The following is a 19,794-nucleotide window of genomic DNA, read 5'->3' as shown; positions in this document are numbered from 1 at the left end:
TGTCTACAACTGAGAGTCCTCTTAAGTATGTTATATATATATTGTGTCTGGGGTTTTTAGTTGTGCTTAGCAAAAGGAATAGGGAAAATATGTCTGCTTCATGTTCCCACTATCTTTTGACTCTTATACTTTTCAATAATGTTCCCAAAAGTTTCAAAATACCTTTGCTTACACCTGGGACCCACCATTAAGTTATTCATTCACATGGGAGCATAGGGGTAAATTACTGATGAGACCTGAACTCTTCCTTTATCTTATATACCAATGAGTCACTCAGGATTATTTTAACGCAGATTCGTTAGTTTCCAGGAATCTGATGAGAATGTCAGTTCACAGTAGAGTGATGTTGTCTTGCCACTCTTAGGAAGTAATAGCTGTACTGAAAGGAAATTTATTAACATGAAATCAGAAAATATGAAAAACATATACATTAGGATGATGTTTATGTTTTGGGATTAATTATTGTTATGGTTTGGTATTAGTTTTATAAGCTACATGGTCCTCTAAGAAATGTATAATAAATAAGATCTTTTCTAAAATATGACCAGAGAAGCTCAGGAAATCTTAAAAAATACATATACCTGAAAAATAATTTATGGAAAATGGATCCCAGACAAGCAAATCTAAATATTTCTTCACCTATAAATATTTAAAGGAATCTGCATGCATAAAATGTAATCACAGTGTATTATTTGACTACCATTCAACTTGCCTTTAAACCACACATCCACTTGGCTGAGTAATAACCTGGGCCACTTGTCAAAAAAGCAGATTTCCAAGAATTATTCATACAGTTTCTGGATCTAAAACTTGGGTCTGCTATTGTTGATTAGCCATATTTGGTATATTAAAAGAATTTGGGTAGAACAGTGAAAGCAGTTAATCAAAAAATTCAAAACACTCAGTAACAACAAAAAACACTCATTTTCACTAAAATCAGTAATTTAACTCTATGACTCACCTTATTGAATAAAGAACATTTCCATTCTTGAAAATCCTTAACAATTTGTTGTCTGTGGTAACTTCATGAAAGTTGGCACCCTTTTCATTGGCAAAGAAAAGATCAGGTTTCCAAATGGAATCCAACATGGAAGGGTCTAGGTCTAAGGAGTCATCAGGGTATTCACTGTAGGCGAGGCGTGGGTCGTTCCATTTCTGACGAAGAAAGATGTTCACCCTGTAATCCTACAATAACAGAAGGAAAGGGGGGAAAAGCCTCCTGCTTAAGAAGTTTTTAATCTTATGTGTGCTTTTTTTTTTTTTTGGCTTCTCTGAATTATAACTAAAGCCCCTGGCATCCTTATGAGCTTTCCCTCCCACAGAGCCATCAGTCATTACTACTGACAAGAGACATTTCATTTCTGAGGCTTTCCCCATGTTTTCAGAGGTCTGTGCACCTCCAAAGGAAAGGCCACAGAAGAGCACGATTTTATCATGCTTATATTTTGTGGTTCTATTCAAATTTTACTCTCCTGGTTTGTCAGAATAAAATATTGGGTTGCTATTAGACACTTGGAGTAGAATATTTTCAGCTTTGCATTCATTTTCTAGAACCATTTCTTTTAGTAGATGTCTGACAGCATCTGAAATGCTTTTAGTGAAATTCTCTTGAAAGTTGCCTACTTTATTAAATGACCATATATACATGCATGTTTAATACAGCATGTGAATTCTACAAAATAGATGACTTGGAAAAATAACAGGTGACTTTGGAATAATAAAAGAATAATAAAGAAACATTATTGCCTGTAATTATTTAAGAAGATTTAGCTAATTAGGTTTTTTAATTAGACCTTACATAATTAAGTTTAAAAGGGGAAAAGAATCAATGGTTTCAGCCAAATTCTTGTTCACAAATTCTGGACTAATGTATAAAATGACAAGATTGATGGCTAGGTGTATGTGTGGTATTTGTACACAATATATAGATATAAGCATTACCTAAGGCTATAAACACAATTTTCCCCTTAGAATTTTGAAATGAGCAAATAAACACGTAGATTTCATTACAAGCATAAGTAATATGAACATTTCTATAAAACTTCTTTGCATGGAAAATAGGCTGGAGGTATTCAAAGGAACTGAACATCAGTTTTTATTTATGATTTTTATTCCTTGAATACCAAGTTATCAGTTATTGGAATACAGTAACCAAAAAAAATCACAAACAGTACTTTCATAATATTACACCTGGTCAATGGCTTATCTCGAAGGTAGGTTTAATTCAGAGTATTTGTGACTGTTAACAAATCTGTACATTCCCTTAATTATTTTTTGTGCAGAGTCCTTTGGTTTCTAACTCTAACTGAGGTTACACACCAGATGATATATTTTTTGCTTGCTAGGTGCCCCATGTATTTTCAAAAGTGCCCATGAAGCAGAGTTCACTTCAGCTTCTCTACCACAAAGCTTAAGACAATGTGGAACTCTCACCAGCTGTAAGGATCTGCAGAAGCTGTAAATGAGAATAAATGAACGCACCTCTACCAGACAAGAACAGGTCATGCTCGCCTAGTCTACAGTTCACAATACCATGAAGCACCCCTCCCCGGTGGCCAGTTCTTATGTCCCTCATCATTCTACTCTCTGTGCCTCAGCCCTAACTACCACCAAAGGAATTGGTGAGTGGACGGAAGCCAGTTTCTCTCTGCCTTGCCTATAGGGGAAGGCTAAAGCTAGACATGTTAGAGTGATACCTGCCAGAAAGAAGAATGACTAGTAAAGAATTTCCTTTTGGGCCAATTCTTAAGATACAGATTAAAGATTGAAGTATTTTTCATGCTGTAACTAATTTGGTAATTGAGAATACTCTGTACCTGTTCCCCATTGTGAGGCGAAAATAAAAGTACTACTAAGTTTCAGCATGTGCAATAAAATTTAGCTGAATCTCTTTATCCTTATGTTCTTAATTTAGTGATAAACTTTATAAACACCATCCCAGGACCTATAGTAACACTCTTTGCTCAAAGAGTGAGCTAAAAAAGACATCAAGTATCCTTCAGCTTTTGTTTCTAAATCACACAAGGAGAAAAGCAGCTGTCACCTGTCAACCAAGTCCAAATGCTAACCTACATTCATTGTGCTCTTTCTGTCAATAACCAAAACTATCTGTTTCCTAAAACATTTAAATATTTGTTTTAGGGCCAAAGTCCAAAGCAAAATTCAAAAAATAACCATCTCCTGAAAACCTAGACCCTTCAATTTTGACACTTCCCACAGTTTGGGTTTTGCCCTGCTTGCAAATGAACGTTATGCTGAGAAGCTTCCCAATTACACACCAAATCCAGCATTTCAAAAGTGATTTTTAAGGCTGATTCCTCATAGCCAATCCATCCCATTCATACCCAGCAACCAATTATATTATTTTTGAATCCTGATCATTTTTGAAAATATGCAAAGGGTAAATAAAATGACATAATAAAATAATACCACCCCAAAAGAAGTCCGTGAAACTCGATTTGAAACAACTTTCTGATAATAGAAGATCAGGGAGTGGAGGAGGAAACAGCTTCGCAAAACAAAGACTAATCGATGTGTGTGCAACACACGCAAAAAAAGTTTAAATGGACCTATGTAGAAGAGTTATATGTGAGTTAAAAAAAAGACAGTAATAAATTGAGATAATATATAATGAGAGTGAAGTCAATAGTTCTAGTTCATATTTCTAAAATCTAGACATATATAGAATTTATCCATAAATCTTAAAAGGTAGCTGAATTGATGCTTGTATGGAATCAAACAATTTTAGGACAGAGATATTAATGACCTCCAGAATCATAAGATAACCCTTTTGTGTTGTTTTTAAGCCACTGAATCTGTGGCAATTTGCTACAGCACAATAGGAAACATACATTTTCTTTTTTAATGTATTTTATCATTCTCATTTTTTGAAGTTTCTAACAACCGAGTATTTTTGTTAGTCACTGTAGAAGATAGAACCTTTAAGCAAAACATTCCTGGGGTCCTAGCCAAATGGAAAAATAACTCAAAATTCTTCCTGAATTTTAGGAATCCTAATTGAAGACTGGCAAATTTCAGAGTGATCAGAAAATAACTTTCTTTTCTCAAAGAAATAAGGATAAAGTGCAAAATTCCTGATGATCATTTTGCTGGTTTAGATTTTTTTACCTAATTTTTATTGTTGACACTATTACAGATGTCCCCATTGCCCCCTGCTTGGCCCTCCCCCCCAGCGCCTGCCTCCCCCTCTTCCCTCTGGCCATCACCACAGTGTTGTCTGTGTCTATTGGTTATGCATATACGTTCTTTGGATGGTTTCGTTTCATAAGATTTTCTAATTCTAAAGTACTGCACAACTCAGGTCCCTATGCATCCCCAAGTGCAGCTCACTATATTCGGTGGTGGAATAATTGCTCCTAATGACATCACTATCATATCCCCCATGCTGCCTGCACCATCTGCTCTGTGAACCCCAGCACAAGGAGGGTGGTCTTCTGGGGCCGCTGATTCTGAAATAATAGCCCACTGGGCAAGTGCCTTTCAGTTCTCTGTTACTAAATCAACAGGGAAAAAAGTCATGTTATAAGAACAATTTAGAAGCTCAGAAAGGCTATTTCAAATCTCGCATTGACTTCTTCATTATCCGTGAGTTTAATTATTTTCTAGAAAAGTGAGGAATCATTTTAGAATTATGAAGATTTTTTTAAAGGAGATCTGGTTATGTATCAGTTCTGGAAGTATAAAGATAAGAATTCTCAATAAGTAGAGTAGACTCTTAAAAATTGCAGAAAATGAAATGTAAACAAAATTCATCCCTGTTTCTAGAATCTTAGAGGTTTTTTCTTATATTAGTATTTAAAGGAAATATTAGTTACTAAAATTCATGTCATTTATCAGGATCGGTCAGAGTAGAACTGTGTTGAGTCAATGAAATAACACTCCTTGTGACTCATTCAGTAACCTCTGTTTAAATATAAGATTTATTTTAGTCCTTTCAGGCTTCTATAACAAAATACCATAGGTCAGGTGCCTTTTAAACAACAAACATTTACTACCCACTGTTCTGGAGGGTGGAAATCTGCAGTTAGGGTGTCCATAAAGGGGTGACGGTCCTCTTCCGGGTTCCAGACTTCTGATTATATTGTCTCATGGCAGAAGGTGATAGGGGCTTTACTGGGTCTCTTTACAAGATCACATCCCATTCATGAGGGTTCCAACCCTCATGACTTAAATACCTCTCAAAGGTTCCACCTACTAATACCATGACCTTTGGCAAAGGCAGGATTTCGACATGTGAATTTGGGGCAAAAACACAAATGAACAATAGCAACATTGAGAATTAAACAACTGGCAAAAACAATAAGAAGCTATACAGTTGACTCTTGAACAACACAGGAATATAGAGTGCCAACCCCAGCAGCTGAAAATTCAAATATAATTTTTTACTGCCCCCAAACTTAACTACAGACAGTCCTTTGCATCTGCAGCCATTGTACCCGCAGAGTCAACCAACCACATATCAAAAATAGTATTGTCCATCCATGCCTAGGAATCCACAGTTTGGAAACAGTTTTTGGGAATGTGTAAATACTGTTTCTGCTCCTGAGTTGGTTGAAGCCACCATGCGAAGCCAGGATAAGAAAGGCCAACTCCACTGGGAAAAAAAACAAACCCTAAGTGGACCCACGCTGTTCAAGCCCTGTTGTTCGAGGGTCAACTTTATTCTGTTCAGAGCACTGCCTAGTGCTGACTCTCCAAGGTAACAGTTTCTGGAGAGAGGTAAACTTAGTTCACTGGAATATTATTCCAGAAGTCAGTAGAGATTATTCCAACTAATACAGTTCATTCAGCTTGGCCATGCCGGATTTCAAGGTGAAGACCTGAACAGAGCCAGAACTTCCAGTAATTACTTCTTCTCGTTGGAAATTAGTAATTTATGTGGCTCTTTGTAAAGTAGTGGGTTTTCCTCAGACTTAATGTGCTCATAGCAGACTCCGCAACACGTCGCTTATCTGGAGGCACTCTCCAGCCTCCAACACTCACTTCTTGCGTTCCTACTCAATTCCTCTTCGCAAACAGGGGGACTGGGACTCCCTACCCTTAGATATGGGCTCTAAATAGTGAATTCCTTCCAAAGTGGACAGCATGAAAAAAGGGAAGAGAGAAACTTTACAGAGGAGACACCTGACAGATACTACCTCAGCGAGGGGATCAAAGATCAGGGTCAACATCAGCGAAAAGTCACATTGGTGCCCTATACATGATGCACTGAGAAGGGTGCCTCACCTCTGTGGTCCTCCTTACCCTCCACACACCCTTTGCCCCAATCCAATTATATGTCCAGTTCTCAGCCTTTTCCCAAACTGGGCTAGACAGCCTGGTAGAACACGCTCTCTCTCCTTCACAGCAAGATGTGCCAACAAGACCGTAGATGGGGGCGGGGAAGGACACAATTTCCTGCCTCATATTTCTGCCCAAATCCATTCCTAAACTTTTGCATTAAAACAATTAGAGAGAAGGTTTATGTTTCTTCTGGTTTAGGCAACATAGACTTGGAAATTCTGTTCCTACTACTTCACTCATGGCCCAAAATTTATATCAACACTTATATCCAACAAAGAATGTGCTCACGTGTTTGAATTTGCATGTTAAAATGAATATAACCATTTACACATAGCACTTATTAATTTGCAATGTGAATATTTAATGGCATGTGGGCAATGATCTGCTTTTTATTATTTATTTTGGGGACTTACATTAAATAACACTACTGGATATGTGACTTAGATTATAAAAAGGTAAGTCTTTTGGAAAATGAACTATTATTTTAATCTTCAGAACATCCTATTTTTCAATCAACGCTATAAAATCTCCTCAAATCAAACAAGAAATTCTAAGAACACACTAATAGGAAGAAAATTTTTCTGAGAATAGTTGAGAGACACTTCACACTTTACAAGATGGATGATAGTACCAAAAAATAGTTTTGTGAAGATCTTTCAACTAGTGTGTTTCTTTGAATGTCTGATGTAAACTATGTTATATTTTACCATCTGTGGGATTTTTCTTTAAACCTGATCAAATATATACATACAACATTTACCATTAGTGACATCTAGTACATTCACAATATTGTGTGACCATCACCTCTATCTAGTTTCCAGGTCATTTCATCACCTCAAAATGAAACCCTGTGTTTATTAGGCTATCACTCCCCATTCCCCCTTCCCTCCAGCCCTGGTAATCTCTAAGCTGCTTTCTACTTCTATATATTTGCCTAATATGACTACTTTATACTCATGAAATCATATAATATGTGGCTCTTTGTATCTGGCTTCTTATACTTAGCATTGTATTTCCAAGGTTTATTTTACATGTGTTTTTAAATTGTATTTAAGGATACAGAGATCACCTATTTAATTTGCAAAATTTGAAAGGTCTCATTAAGAGAATTATAAATGCAAGGTGATATTTTAAAGACAAATATGTTTGGAAGTGAATGCCATATATATATAATATATAAAATCACAATCCACAATCAACATAAAAGATGAAATTAATAACTTATTAATTGAATGATTACTAACTTTCAGGCATGAAGCTACATGCCTTAAACATAATTTGGAATTGAAAACAATGCTGATTAAAATTTTCCCTGCTTGTAAGTTTTCAGGAATATACTTAGACCTAATGGCTTCATCACACATTATAAGTATTTTTTATGCTAGCAAAATCTGACACTCTCAGAGCATATCTAGTCGCTTTCTACCAAGCAGGTCCTATTTTACTATCACGTGTAATTTGGGGCTAATGCTACAGAACTGACTAACAAAGAAATATTATTCTGAGCTTATAAACATCCAATATCATTAGAGTAAATAAATTACACAAACCAGGTTTCTTTCCTTAAAAGTGTTTCCAGTTGAAATATACTGATTTTTAGCTATATGCCTGCATATTTTTTAATTATATACCTACATCTATTATTTTGTGGTAATCTTTATATTTCTCTTCACAGTTTTAATGAAGTATTAATGCTTAGCAGCTTGGATTTGGGAAAAAGACATGGTTTAATAAATAAAAACAAAGGAATAGATGTTATTGGCAAAGGATTTTCATTTCTTTTGTTTCTATATTTGTCCTCAGCAGAAAAATTATTCATGTAAATAAATTATTCCAATAGACATTTTTAGTATTTTCAAATATTCTCAATGAAGGCTGTTATCACAGTTTTACATTTTAATTTATATTTAAATTTCCAGTGATTTTTCTGAGGAACCCCTTTTAGTTGCTTGACAATCTTTTGATTCATGAAAGCTTATACTGAATATTGTTTACTATGAAATGGGAGAGGTTGAATATTAAAAGAAAAATATCCCCATTTGGAAAAGTTTTAGTGAGTTAAATTTTATATGTTCGAGATGAAATTAAATTGTATTTGGAATGAATTTTCCTTCTGAGCAATCCAGATAATTTTTAACCAGCATTTGTTGATCTGGAAATTGGCCAAGAAGCTGTGTGGAAGCTATTAACTGCACTTTAAAGCTGTAGAGGAATTAACTTCTTTTAGAAACAATTATTGCATATTGCAGCCTCATTTAGCATAATCCTAGAGAGTAATAGATGAAATATTTGCTTCTTCTGCATCAAATGAAATACCCACTTTAAAAATCTACAATTTATTCTTAAGTAAATTACCTAAATAGTACATATGGATCCCACCAAAGTCAGAATTAAAAAGAAACTGTAATCAATCATTAGATAATTTGCTTCTTGGGTAGATAACACCCCACATTTTAATATTTCTATATTTTCAGATATATGGGATCATGCTTCCATGTCTACAAGTATTTGGGTATAGGGTTATCATCCTGGGCAAAAGTTGCGAAATTTCCATCTTCTTTTATTTGAATTTATAAATTTGAGACCATACATATTTGATGAAATACAAATCCTCCAATGGGTAACACAGTGTTGATGCAAATGCTTTTAGAAATACTTAAATATGATTACTTTATTCTCCATTATAGTTTAGTTTTATCTGGACCCATTTCTGAATTTATTAAAAATTATTTCCTCTATAAAATTATCTTTATATTTATACTTGAATACTTCCATCACAGGAAAATCATTGTAACTGATGAGAACACATGGAATAAATTAAGTGTCTATACCAATCTGATTTTATAGGACAGGAACAAAAAAGTGAGATCTCCTCATTTTTATGCAGGCCTTGAGCTCTCTCTGCGTAATACACAATATACTACTTACAACAAATGATTCCTTCTCAAAGTCAGGTCTCTTTTAAGTTTGCAGATTATTTTCTCCCAGGTACTGGCCCACCAACCAGCTTAATTCCACTGAATGACTCTGCTAAAACCATGTACAAAAAGCCATAAGACCTGCCCAGATCTTTGGCCTACAAAATTAGGAAATATACTAAAGTGTTTGTTTTAATAAGGCACTCCGTTTTGGAGTAGTTCATTACACAGCAATAACTGAGATGGAATTAGGTAACTGGAAATGGTTGCTGCAATAAAAATAAAACTTAACACTTGTGCAGTTGACTTTGGGACCAGGCAGCAGGCAGCAAGCAGCAGCTTGAAGAGTTTTGGAGACTTCTATGATAGCAGAAAGGATGAGGAGGAAATTGTTATTAGAGAATGGAAAAAAAATCAGTTCTGTTTTGTGGCGGCCAAAAGTTTGGCAACACTGTCATCTCAGTAATGTGGGAAAGAGAAAATGCAACTAATAAACTAAGGGGATTTCCAGCAAAATCTTGAAAATGTCACTTTATTTTTATGGACTCAGGGTAAAGATCTCAAGAGTGTGGCTGTGAAGCCACTGTTTATACATCAGAAGATTGAAAAGTTGCCTCATAAGTTTTCTCAACCAAAGCAAAAGGTTTCTATGCAATTTAAAAGTGTTTTCCCACAGAGTCTTGACTTCTGGTCCAAGACAGAGAAAGCCCTAAAAATGGTAACCTACATAGGAAACCCACAAAGATGTTAAGAGAATTCAATTGGTAGAAGCACCATCAGCTTCTATTAAAATGGACAAGGACAGTTTGAAGTGCAAGCAGCTTGTAAGGTTTTCATATTTCTACTGACAGGAAGTGGAATGAAAGGCAAATGAGCAGCAAGCATGGTCCATTTTATACAGAAAAGTAAAGATGACCCAGAACACAGAACTAGGAGCGCAAATGGTAAAGTCAAGATCCAGAAAGAAAAATTTGCAGGGAGGAGGACTGGGCCCTAGTCATGTAACTGGAGGATATGCTTGGCTAGACTTCAGAATTGCTATGAATCAGTGACTACGATGTCATCTCACCCCACCCTCTTTTTAATGGGAGTATCTATTGCAGTTACCCAGTTATCCTAGGCTTGCACCACTTTTGCATGTCGACTGTGTGGAGGATAGATAACTTGCCTCTTGAATTCACAGATCTTTTGATCAAGAGGAAACATAATCAAGCTCTGCCCTTTGGGAGCCTGATTTACACTTAGACCTGACAACAAGAGCCTATACTTCTAAGACAATACCATAATGGAACAGCGAAGCTGAGATCTCTAAAAAGCAGTGTGATATTTTGCATGTTGGAAGAATGTGAATAATTTGTGACTAGAGGAAAGATTGTGTCAGATTAAAGATGGCCAAAAACACTCTGGGGCAAACTGGTACCACGCAAGACCTTAGGTACCCCGATAAGCCATTCTGTAGAAGCCACATGTAAGTCTTCTGCTCAAAACTCCCAGCTGAGTCCAGTTTTCTATCCATCTCCACCGAAGCACAAGACACATCAATGAAGCTATGTTGAACCCTCCAGACAAGCCAGTCCTCTCACTGAATGAAACTGAATGACTTCTTTCAATAAGTGGAGTATGAAAACTACCTAGCTATTCCCTATCCAAATCCCTGATGTAATAACATGGTTGTTCTTTTAAGCCATTATATTGTTAATGTTGTTTTAACTTGTTTTTTAATTCAGAGAGAGTTTATGCGTACAGCTAAAACAAATTTAATTTGTATATATTTTTAGGGAAGTGTCTGAATCATTTGCCCATTAAAACTTTTTTTACTATATTCTATATTCTAGATACATGTACTTTTTTAGATATGAGAATTGCAAACTTTTTTCCCATAGCATATAGTTGTCTTTTCCTCCTATTAACAACATCTTTCATAGAGCAAAAGTTTTTAATTATGATAAAGTTTACTTTATCAATTATTTATTTTATAAACTGTGCTTTTGATGTTATGTCTAAGAATTCTTTGCCTAACTCCAAGCCACTAAAATTTTCTCTCATGGTTTTCTTTCCTTTAAAAATTTTATAATTTTATTTTTAATATTTAATATGAGTTAATTTTTGATAAGCTACAAATAGATGTTTAGGATAACTTTTTCTTTTGTATGAATGACAAATTGTTTTATACTATTTTTGAGAAGACTACATTTTCTTATTCAGTTCCTATTAAGTTTTAATATTGAGCGATGCAGCCCTCTAAATTGGTTCTTTCTTTTTATAATTATCTTGACAATTTAAATTTCTTTTCCTTTCTTTATGAATTAGAGAATTGGCTTATCTGCATCTGAAAAAATTCTTGCTGATATTATTATTAAAATTAAGTTAAAACAATAGATTAATTTGAAAAAAACTAACATCTAAGCCATGTTGAGTTATCCAACTCATAAACAGTGTGACTCTCTATTGTCTCTGATTTCTTTCATTAGCATTTTATAGTTTTAGATCTAACACATATTTTGTTAGATGTATATACCTCCTTTATGTGAAAAAATTTATTTTCATATAGAAGTGGGATAACATTGAGCATGCCTATGATTTTACAGTTTCTAAATATGGGAAATAATTTAATAAATTATAAATACAGATAATAGATTTGATAAGTTGTCTTTTTAAAATATTTCTCAAATTAAGGCATTAAATCAATGTAGGTAGTTCCTTTGAATATATTTGGGCTGAAATACTTATGCATTTCAATTCAAAATAATTACAATTGAAATTATCTTTCATTTAGCAAAAATTTCTCTGTTTACCAAGTCCCATAGAACAAAATATTTTATCAATGAAAAATATTTTGGTATATTATAACTCAGTTCATGATGTCAACACTTGCTAATTTAATAATCATAAAATTCAACCTTGAAGATTTCCTGTAATTTTATTGAAAAAACTTTAAAACTAAGAGTAATAATACCATATAAGAAAAACATGCATTCTCTATAAAAATGTCAGTGAGGCAGTATTAGAAACATGCACAGCTAAAGCCCTGTTTAGAAATATGACTATTTGCCAAGACAATTATTCTGCTTCTGTTAGTTTTTAATGATTACATAGTGTACATTAACAAGTTGGGATTTTCTGCTTGGACACACTCATATAGGTATACATTATTTTTATTGTTTTATAAAGAATTTTATTATATTAGTGGAAACAGGTTTAAACATATTTTGTAGATTCATAGTATATGTAAACTAATTTGTCAGTCAAAAATAAGAATTTTTAAAAATAAAACTTAATTGTTTCATTCTCAAATTTTCCCAGTGTGGAAAATAGGTTATATGGTCACCCTAACCTGAGGCGTAGCAGCCAGCACGTTATATTTTAATGACTCTCACGAAGCTGGCTGCCCAATTCCCCAAATACCCAAGTGCCCATAGGATCAATTGTAATTTGTAGGTACATCTAGCCTTTATCCCACAGGTTCAAAGAGAGGAGAAGTACAAGCGACTCCACCTTTTGATGAGAGGAGCAGAAAGGCCACATTTCAGAGCATGCAAAGAGGAACGGGAGGCGCTATGGCAGTGATCTTAGCAAAAGATCTAGCCGCAAAGCATGAGGGCAAAGGATGAAAAATCATGGTGAGAAGACCAAAGTCCAGGCCCTCATACATGGGGAAAGCTGGTCTGCATTGTTCTACAATATGCTCATTTCCTAGAGATATCATTGCTTTAGTCATAGCATTTTCTTAGTGGTAAAATAACTTTTAAATATTACTAAACAAAATGCATAAATTAGTCAGACATTATTTTAAAAAGTAGCTTGACTTCTTTTCTTCTGACTAGATACTTTTCCCACAAGGAAATGCATCACATAAAGTATTTTACAGAGACTTCTAGGTCCCTTTTTACTCTAAAAATCACAAAGAGTTCATTATTATGGGCTGTGTAGGGCGGGAAACAAAAACCTAGGGAGGACAATATAACAAGGTATTCCATAGCTTGAATTCAAGAAAATATCACGATAAAACTACAAGAATGATATCTTCTTATGGTTCAGACCTTAGGAAGAACAGATCCACATGAAGTAAGGCATTATTTGTTCATCTCTATGTTATACTCAGCTTTGAATCCAAATAAATAAATAAATATTTTCTTCTTCCATCATACAGCATAGTTGGCATTAGCTAGAAACTTCCTAGCATGGTTTTTGTAGGAGTAAAATTTTTTTAGAAGAACACATATGATATAACTCAACAGTTGCATTTTTTAAAAAGTTTTGTATTTTATAGGAAAAAATATTTTTAAAATTTAAGAAATGTTCTTCATTGGGAAGCTGACAAGCCAAAATTGAGTCAACAGCTCAACATTTGCCTGCATATTGACCAGGGGCATGCCTAAGTCATTTGGGACCGAGACAATGTATTGTTCAGTGTTTTTAGTACGAGTTATTTTGAGACATATAATTTGAAGAGTAAGAGTACTAAAGCTCACTGTGAGTATTGAACTAGTCAGAATGAATTAAGTCTTATGAATTAAGAACATATTTCACAATGACTGCAGTTCTAAAAATTGTCAAGGGCAAACACTTTAGCCCTAGTAAGAAATAGAAGGCCCGGGGGAAAAAGAGAATTACAAAAATGTATCATATTCTGAATCTGATAGTCACCAGGCTTTTGTAAGGCAAGATACTGTTAAATTCATGCAGAAATTTAAGAATGTAAAATATCTCTCTATTTTGTTTGAAATGTTTGCTTTTTCCTCTCTGTTTGGAGAACAAAAGGAAGGTAGACAGAAACTGAGACTTTGAAACAATGTAAGTTGCAAGTTGTGAAGTCTCCATGATCACAGCATCTTAAAAACTGTCTCCATTTTATATATATATATATATATATATATATATATATATATATAATTTTTTAATAAAAATTGTATCTATTCAAGGTCTACAACTTGATCTTATATACAGTCAAGATGATTGACATATCTCTTTCCATAGTTACCTTTTTTTGGTAATGAGAGCACCTAAAATCTACTGTCTCAGCATATTTCCAGTGTTGGCTACAGTATTGTTTGCTATTATCGTCATGCCTATACCCTAGATCTCTAGACTTATTCATCCTACACAAGTGCAATTCTGTACCCTTTGATCAGTATCTCCTCATTTCCCCCACCTGCCTACTCCCAGGTAACCACCATTCTACTCTCTGCTTCGATGAGTTCAACTTATTTTTCTTTTCAATTCTGCACAAAAGTGAGGTCACGCAGTATTTGTTTCTCTGTGTCTGGCATATTCCACTGAAAGCTAGCAGCAATCTTGGTGTGATTTGTTTCATCATGCAGGCGCAGTTCTTGGCTTTGCCACCACCTGCAGTTTGTGAGGTTAGGGTAGCCCTGAGGTTTTCCACAGCAGTGTGGGTGAAGGTCCCATTTTCTGTGACTAGTTTCATGCTTGTTGAAGGAATATTTAGTGAATGGTGCGTGTCTAGCCCCATTTTAGTAAATGGTGCATGTCTAGCTGAGCTCATGGTGGCTCAGCTGCCGTGAGGGTTTCCTGGTTCCTAGGTTGTAGTGTGTTCCTGGAGCCTCCTGGTTTCCTACCTTCTTGCTTCAGGCAGGGGTAGCAGCTTTGCTTAACAAGCCAAATCTGTAGTACAATTTTCCTTCGTCTAGTAATTATGTAAACATCTGATTCCCAGTAGCACATTGGGTTTTTGGGAAGCAGTTTCCATTAGAGCTACTGAACCCCAGCTACACCAGTGTCTGTCACCAGTGGTAGGTAAGTCGCAGGAAGGAAAGCCATGGACTGTTCAGTGGGCCTGTGAAAGCCATGGGTATTTCAGTCCCTGAAGGAGAGGACACTAGCAGTGCATGGTGACTGTGGTGAAGCTCACTGACATCTTCGCCCATGACCGTCTAAAATGAAATACATGATTTTTCAGACCAGGTGCTAAACAGCCACAGCAAAATATAGTGCCATAGGTATAGAGGAGTGGGCTGCTTGCTTTTAGCTGTATTGGGAGTTTTCAAAAATACCCCGTTCAGAAATTTAAATTCTTAGGTTAAGGCATAGCTGGAAAGCCAGGGATTTGTCACGGTTTTTCTCAAAGACTATCTTTTGTAGCTTCATGGGAGGGTATTGTAAGGCTGAAAATTAGATTCAAAGGATGTACCTCAGGGTTACTAAGCTAGAAAGTGCATTATATTCACTCTCTTGCAGGGAGATGTATGTGAACATTAAGGTGTTTATTGGGAAAGAGTGACACTTTTAGTATTAGAATAATAAAACTGGGAGGATTTGGAAAACTCCAAACATCTGTAACTGGCATCAGGTTTGTGAAAACATTACCCCCCAAGCCATATCCGATTTATGGGGGTAGGGGTGGGACAAGCAGAGGCCCAGTATCTGGATCTTGGGCTTCTCTCTGCTGGAAGCTTCACTAATATGTAGGTTGATCTTCAAGTTCTTGGTGAAGTTTTCAGGCAGTTCTTAAAAGTGTTTCATGAAAAATTTTCCCCTCAGGAATCTAAGACAGTTTAATCTTGCTAAAAGTTACCCTTATACAACCTTAACAAGGAAAAAAGAAGCCTATCTATCTATCTATTTCTCTATCTATCATCTAATGGTCTACTTTGAGTAAAATTTACCTTTTAGAACATTCTTTTGGCTAAGCTATGATAGTAATGTCATATGTATTTTATATATTTCACATAAGTTTTATGCACCAGGCTCGAGGAATGAACTCCATGGGAAATATTTTGAGAACAAGTTTATCAAATAGTGAAAGATATGATACAATGATGGTTACATGGGCAAAATGAAAACATTGATATCAGCACAGAAGCAAAAAGGAAACAAATCTGACTCGTGTCAAACATGGAAAATAAACTTGAAACAAATCTGACTGTATTTGCAGTCTGTATAGGTGTGCATATGTGTGTGTGGAGGGCACACACATAAAGTTTGAAAAAATAACATCTTATAAAAAAGAAGGCATTCATATATTAATAAAGAGGGAATATAGTTTAGTCTCCAGTCCACACTTATTAATAGTTTCACAAATAGCCAGGGGGCATAAAATGTATCTTTTTTCCCCAAGAATACCCAGTGCTTCTGTCCCATTGTCCCTTGTAGCCAGGGGGCATAAAAATGTATCTTTTTTCCCCAAGAATACCCAGCGCTTCTGTCTCATTGTCCCTTGTTGTTCCATATGCTACCAGGCAAGGAGGAGAGAAATATTAGCCCTGGGCAAGTGTCCTCAGGAGTATCCCTATAAATATGTACTTCAGAGAACACATTCGCAGTGAGGACAATATTGTTCCCAAGAGAGCAAAAATTGGTTCTTGGTGGGTAAAAAGAAAAATCTTACTCCTTTTATGTATAATTTAGATATACATAGAGTTTATAAACAGATACTGTATAGGAAGTATTAAAATTTCATGGGGAGGGCAATTAGAGAAAACGATGTCTACATCTAAGATGTGGGGTGACTGTAATAATGTAAACAATAAAATATAATTTAAAAAAAAACAAGTCTGAAGAGACTCCTTAGGGAAACATAATGAGAAGAAAAAATGGTTGAGAAACATTGCCTTAGAGAAAACTAAAGTGAAAAAGGAATGCAGAGCATATTCATTTCTTTTAGTATCTGCTGTCAAGTTTTGATTAATCGTATTTAATTTTATAGTTCATGGGTGAGGAATAGCAATTATCTTTAGAGCAAGTTAAAATATGATAAAGAGTGAAATATATTTAGAATAAAAATTTTCAGGCTTTTCAGTAGCTGCTTCTGGGATGTGCATGTTACAAGTATATAACACTGGGTATGTTAAAACGGTAAAAGAGCATCAAAAGACTGAATGAGTAGAAACCCCAGGAAGACCTAGTGAGGATAAGAAACAACTCTAGAAAAGAGAAAACCAGTAAAAGAACAACCTAAAGCAAACAAAATGACTTCCACCAAAGAAAAGGGTTACATTTTATCAGCTCAGAGAGGGGTCCAGCTGTTCTCACTAATTGGGGGCGGGGGCAGAGTGAGGGGACAATGACATGCCAGCCAGAGGATCCCCGCAAGCCCAGAAGGGAGACAACATCACCGCCTCACACCAGCAGGGGATGGCAGCAACTCCAGTGGAGAGAGATGGGAATTCAGTTACGGAAAAGTACAGAGGAATTCTTCACTAATTATATTGCCAAAAGTCTGTGGAGAGAAAAACCCCAATAAGGCCTGGGAGACTTAATGGAAATGCAAGAACTCCCAAATGTCTTCCCTAGCCAAAGAGGAAAAAATAAGACTTCATTGTCATCTATACAGAAATTGAATGGGTTTCACAGATAAAGGTTGCCCAGGACTTATCTGTTAATATTGGTAGTTTATCTGCTTAATGTTGATATATATTATAAGCTCATTTTCATTAATTAAACCTAAATATACCTTTGTGGCAGGATTATTTGTTTTAGGCTTTAGCTAGTCTCTGGAGTGTTGGCAACATTCCAAGAAACTACTAAGGAGAATTTTAAGAAGGTGGTGCAGATTATAGTACTACATACACACTAATAAGTGTTTCCTCATGCTCTCCCATAAAACAAATAGTTTGCTATCAAGTCTCTTTAATGAGACTGAGAGAAAAATAATTTTTCTTAGATATTTAAAACCAAATATTAAGGTACTAAAATCATTCATATATCATTTATATATAGTATATTTGTATATATGTGTGTATATATGTATATCATGGTCAAGTAGGAATTTTCCACTTTCTAACTGACACCCTAAGCAACAAAGACTGCTCACAACTCTTTTGCCTGCGTCTCTTCTATTTGGCAAGGCACCCGAGGCACTACCCCAGGTCCTGTCAATTTGGCTTGTGGGAGCCCACTGGAAGCAGAGTTGGCTTATTTTGTGGATAGGCTGCTAGTTTTATCACAGCACCAGAAATGTGTCATTTAGCTGGTCAAGAGAACTGTCAGTGCTAACTTTCACTCATTTATCTGTTAGAGATTCAGCATCACAGCCGAAGAGCTATTTGCAATTTAAAATGATTGTCAAGTACTTAACACTGATTGACATGTTAAATCCATGGCTAAGTAACAAATTATGACTAATGCCAATCAACTTAAAGAACACAATTCCCCATCTTGCTGCCCTTTTTGTCTTAAGGGGTTGAAATGACATTTTGGAGTGTATTCTTTTAGAAAATGAAATTCTCTGAGAAAAAGGTGCAGGATGGCAGATCCCATGAAGAGGAACACCACTGCTAGGAGCTTTTCAGAAGAATCTGATCATTTCTATGCCATGTTAGGTGGCCAACAAAAGCACTTAATTGATCCAACAACAGTGGATGCTATTCCCAGTCTTCCTCTTGAGAGAGCCAGGTGCAGAGCATAGTCACTTTGCATTACTCATTAACCTCACAGAGAGAGGGTAAAATTAAGTGACATATGTCTTTGACACTATATTTACCCCTATAATCTTCCTCATTTTTTCCCAACTCAAATATTTCAAATACCTAAGCAAAGTACAATTAACCTTTCAATCTACTTAGCTAGACTAAAAGAAAACTCTATATAGATACATGGTCCAATAAAGAAGAGAAGACGCAGAGGCACGTGCCTGCCACGCCCCCCTCCGCATACCCTGTTCTTCCAGTTGTCATTAGCATCAGTTTCTCCTTGGCATTTCTCCCCCATGGAGTTGGAAACATGATTTTACACATCATGTTCGTTTTAACGACATCATAACACAACTAAAAATTGTATTCTTTGTGAAATTCTTGATGAGAAGTTGTACCTGTGTGAACGGGATCTGTAGACAGTCTTTTTTTGGGGAGACAGTGATTATAAAAAATGGTCCTGTGGACAACTGTGCCAGGCAGCGATTTACTCACCTTTCCCAAGGGATCACCTGGATGTGTAACCTTCATGAATACCTATCTTGCTTCAGCCTTTTCCATAAATATGCCCTCTTTCTGACTCATGCTTATAAAGGATAGTTCAGAACACATTCAAGCAGCCAGTCACCAGTTACTCATGCTTGAAATTAAAAATCTTTCAGACCAATGTCATCACTATATTTGTCTAGGCTTTACCTGTTACTCAAAAGAAAAATAAGACAGAGAGGCTGAGATCTTAACAGACGTAATCTTAATGTTAAAAGGATAGCAGGATGCTTCTATGAAGGCTATTCTAAAAGGAAGTGGAATAGTATCTATCTAATCATATGCTACATTAACATTATTGAATCTAGAAATATGAATTACACATGAATAGTCCCTGAATACTATTATGGAACTCATAAAGTGAATGTCCCTTTACAAGAACTTAACTCACTGGCAATAAGTAAAATGGACCAGCTTATTTTTAGGAAAGGTTACGAAAGGATAGAAAAAGTGAACTTTCCTTCAAATACACAATTTCCTTCCAACTGTCATGACAAAATTACTATGAAACCTAGTTGATAGCTGAAATAATTGCATCTTACTTTTTTTATTTTAAACATTATCCTTTGATCATTATATGTACTATGTCATAGGAGCTCTAATTTCGTATCATAGATAACTCTCCATACAAAATTTTAACATTTTTAATGAATTTA

At 35.5% G+C, this 19,794-nt stretch overlaps 1 protein-coding gene across 2 annotated transcripts in view; it reads right to left on the bottom strand.

The window, feature by feature from the left end:
- GLRA3 (glycine receptor alpha 3) overlaps positions 1 to 19,794 on the bottom strand; it is a 119,796-nt gene that overhangs the window by 69,332 nt on the left and 30,670 nt on the right. For both annotated transcript variants that reach the window (XM_054575934.1, XM_054575935.1), the window contains exon 4: positions 962 to 1,185. In XM_054575934.1, coding sequence (XP_054431909.1) covers positions 962 to 1,185 — 224 coding nt within the window. The remainder of the gene's footprint in view (positions 1 to 961; positions 1,186 to 19,794) is intronic.

The sequence above is a fragment of the Pteronotus mesoamericanus genome, unplaced genomic scaffold (assembly GCF_021234165.1).
Source record: "Pteronotus mesoamericanus isolate MK-2021 breed Mesoamerican mustached bat unplaced genomic scaffold, CSHL_Meso_final contig_32, whole genome shotgun sequence".
NCBI classification, from domain to species: Eukaryota; Metazoa; Chordata; class Mammalia; order Chiroptera; family Mormoopidae; genus Pteronotus; species Pteronotus mesoamericanus.
This window is presented reverse-complemented; position numbering and strand designations above follow the sequence as displayed.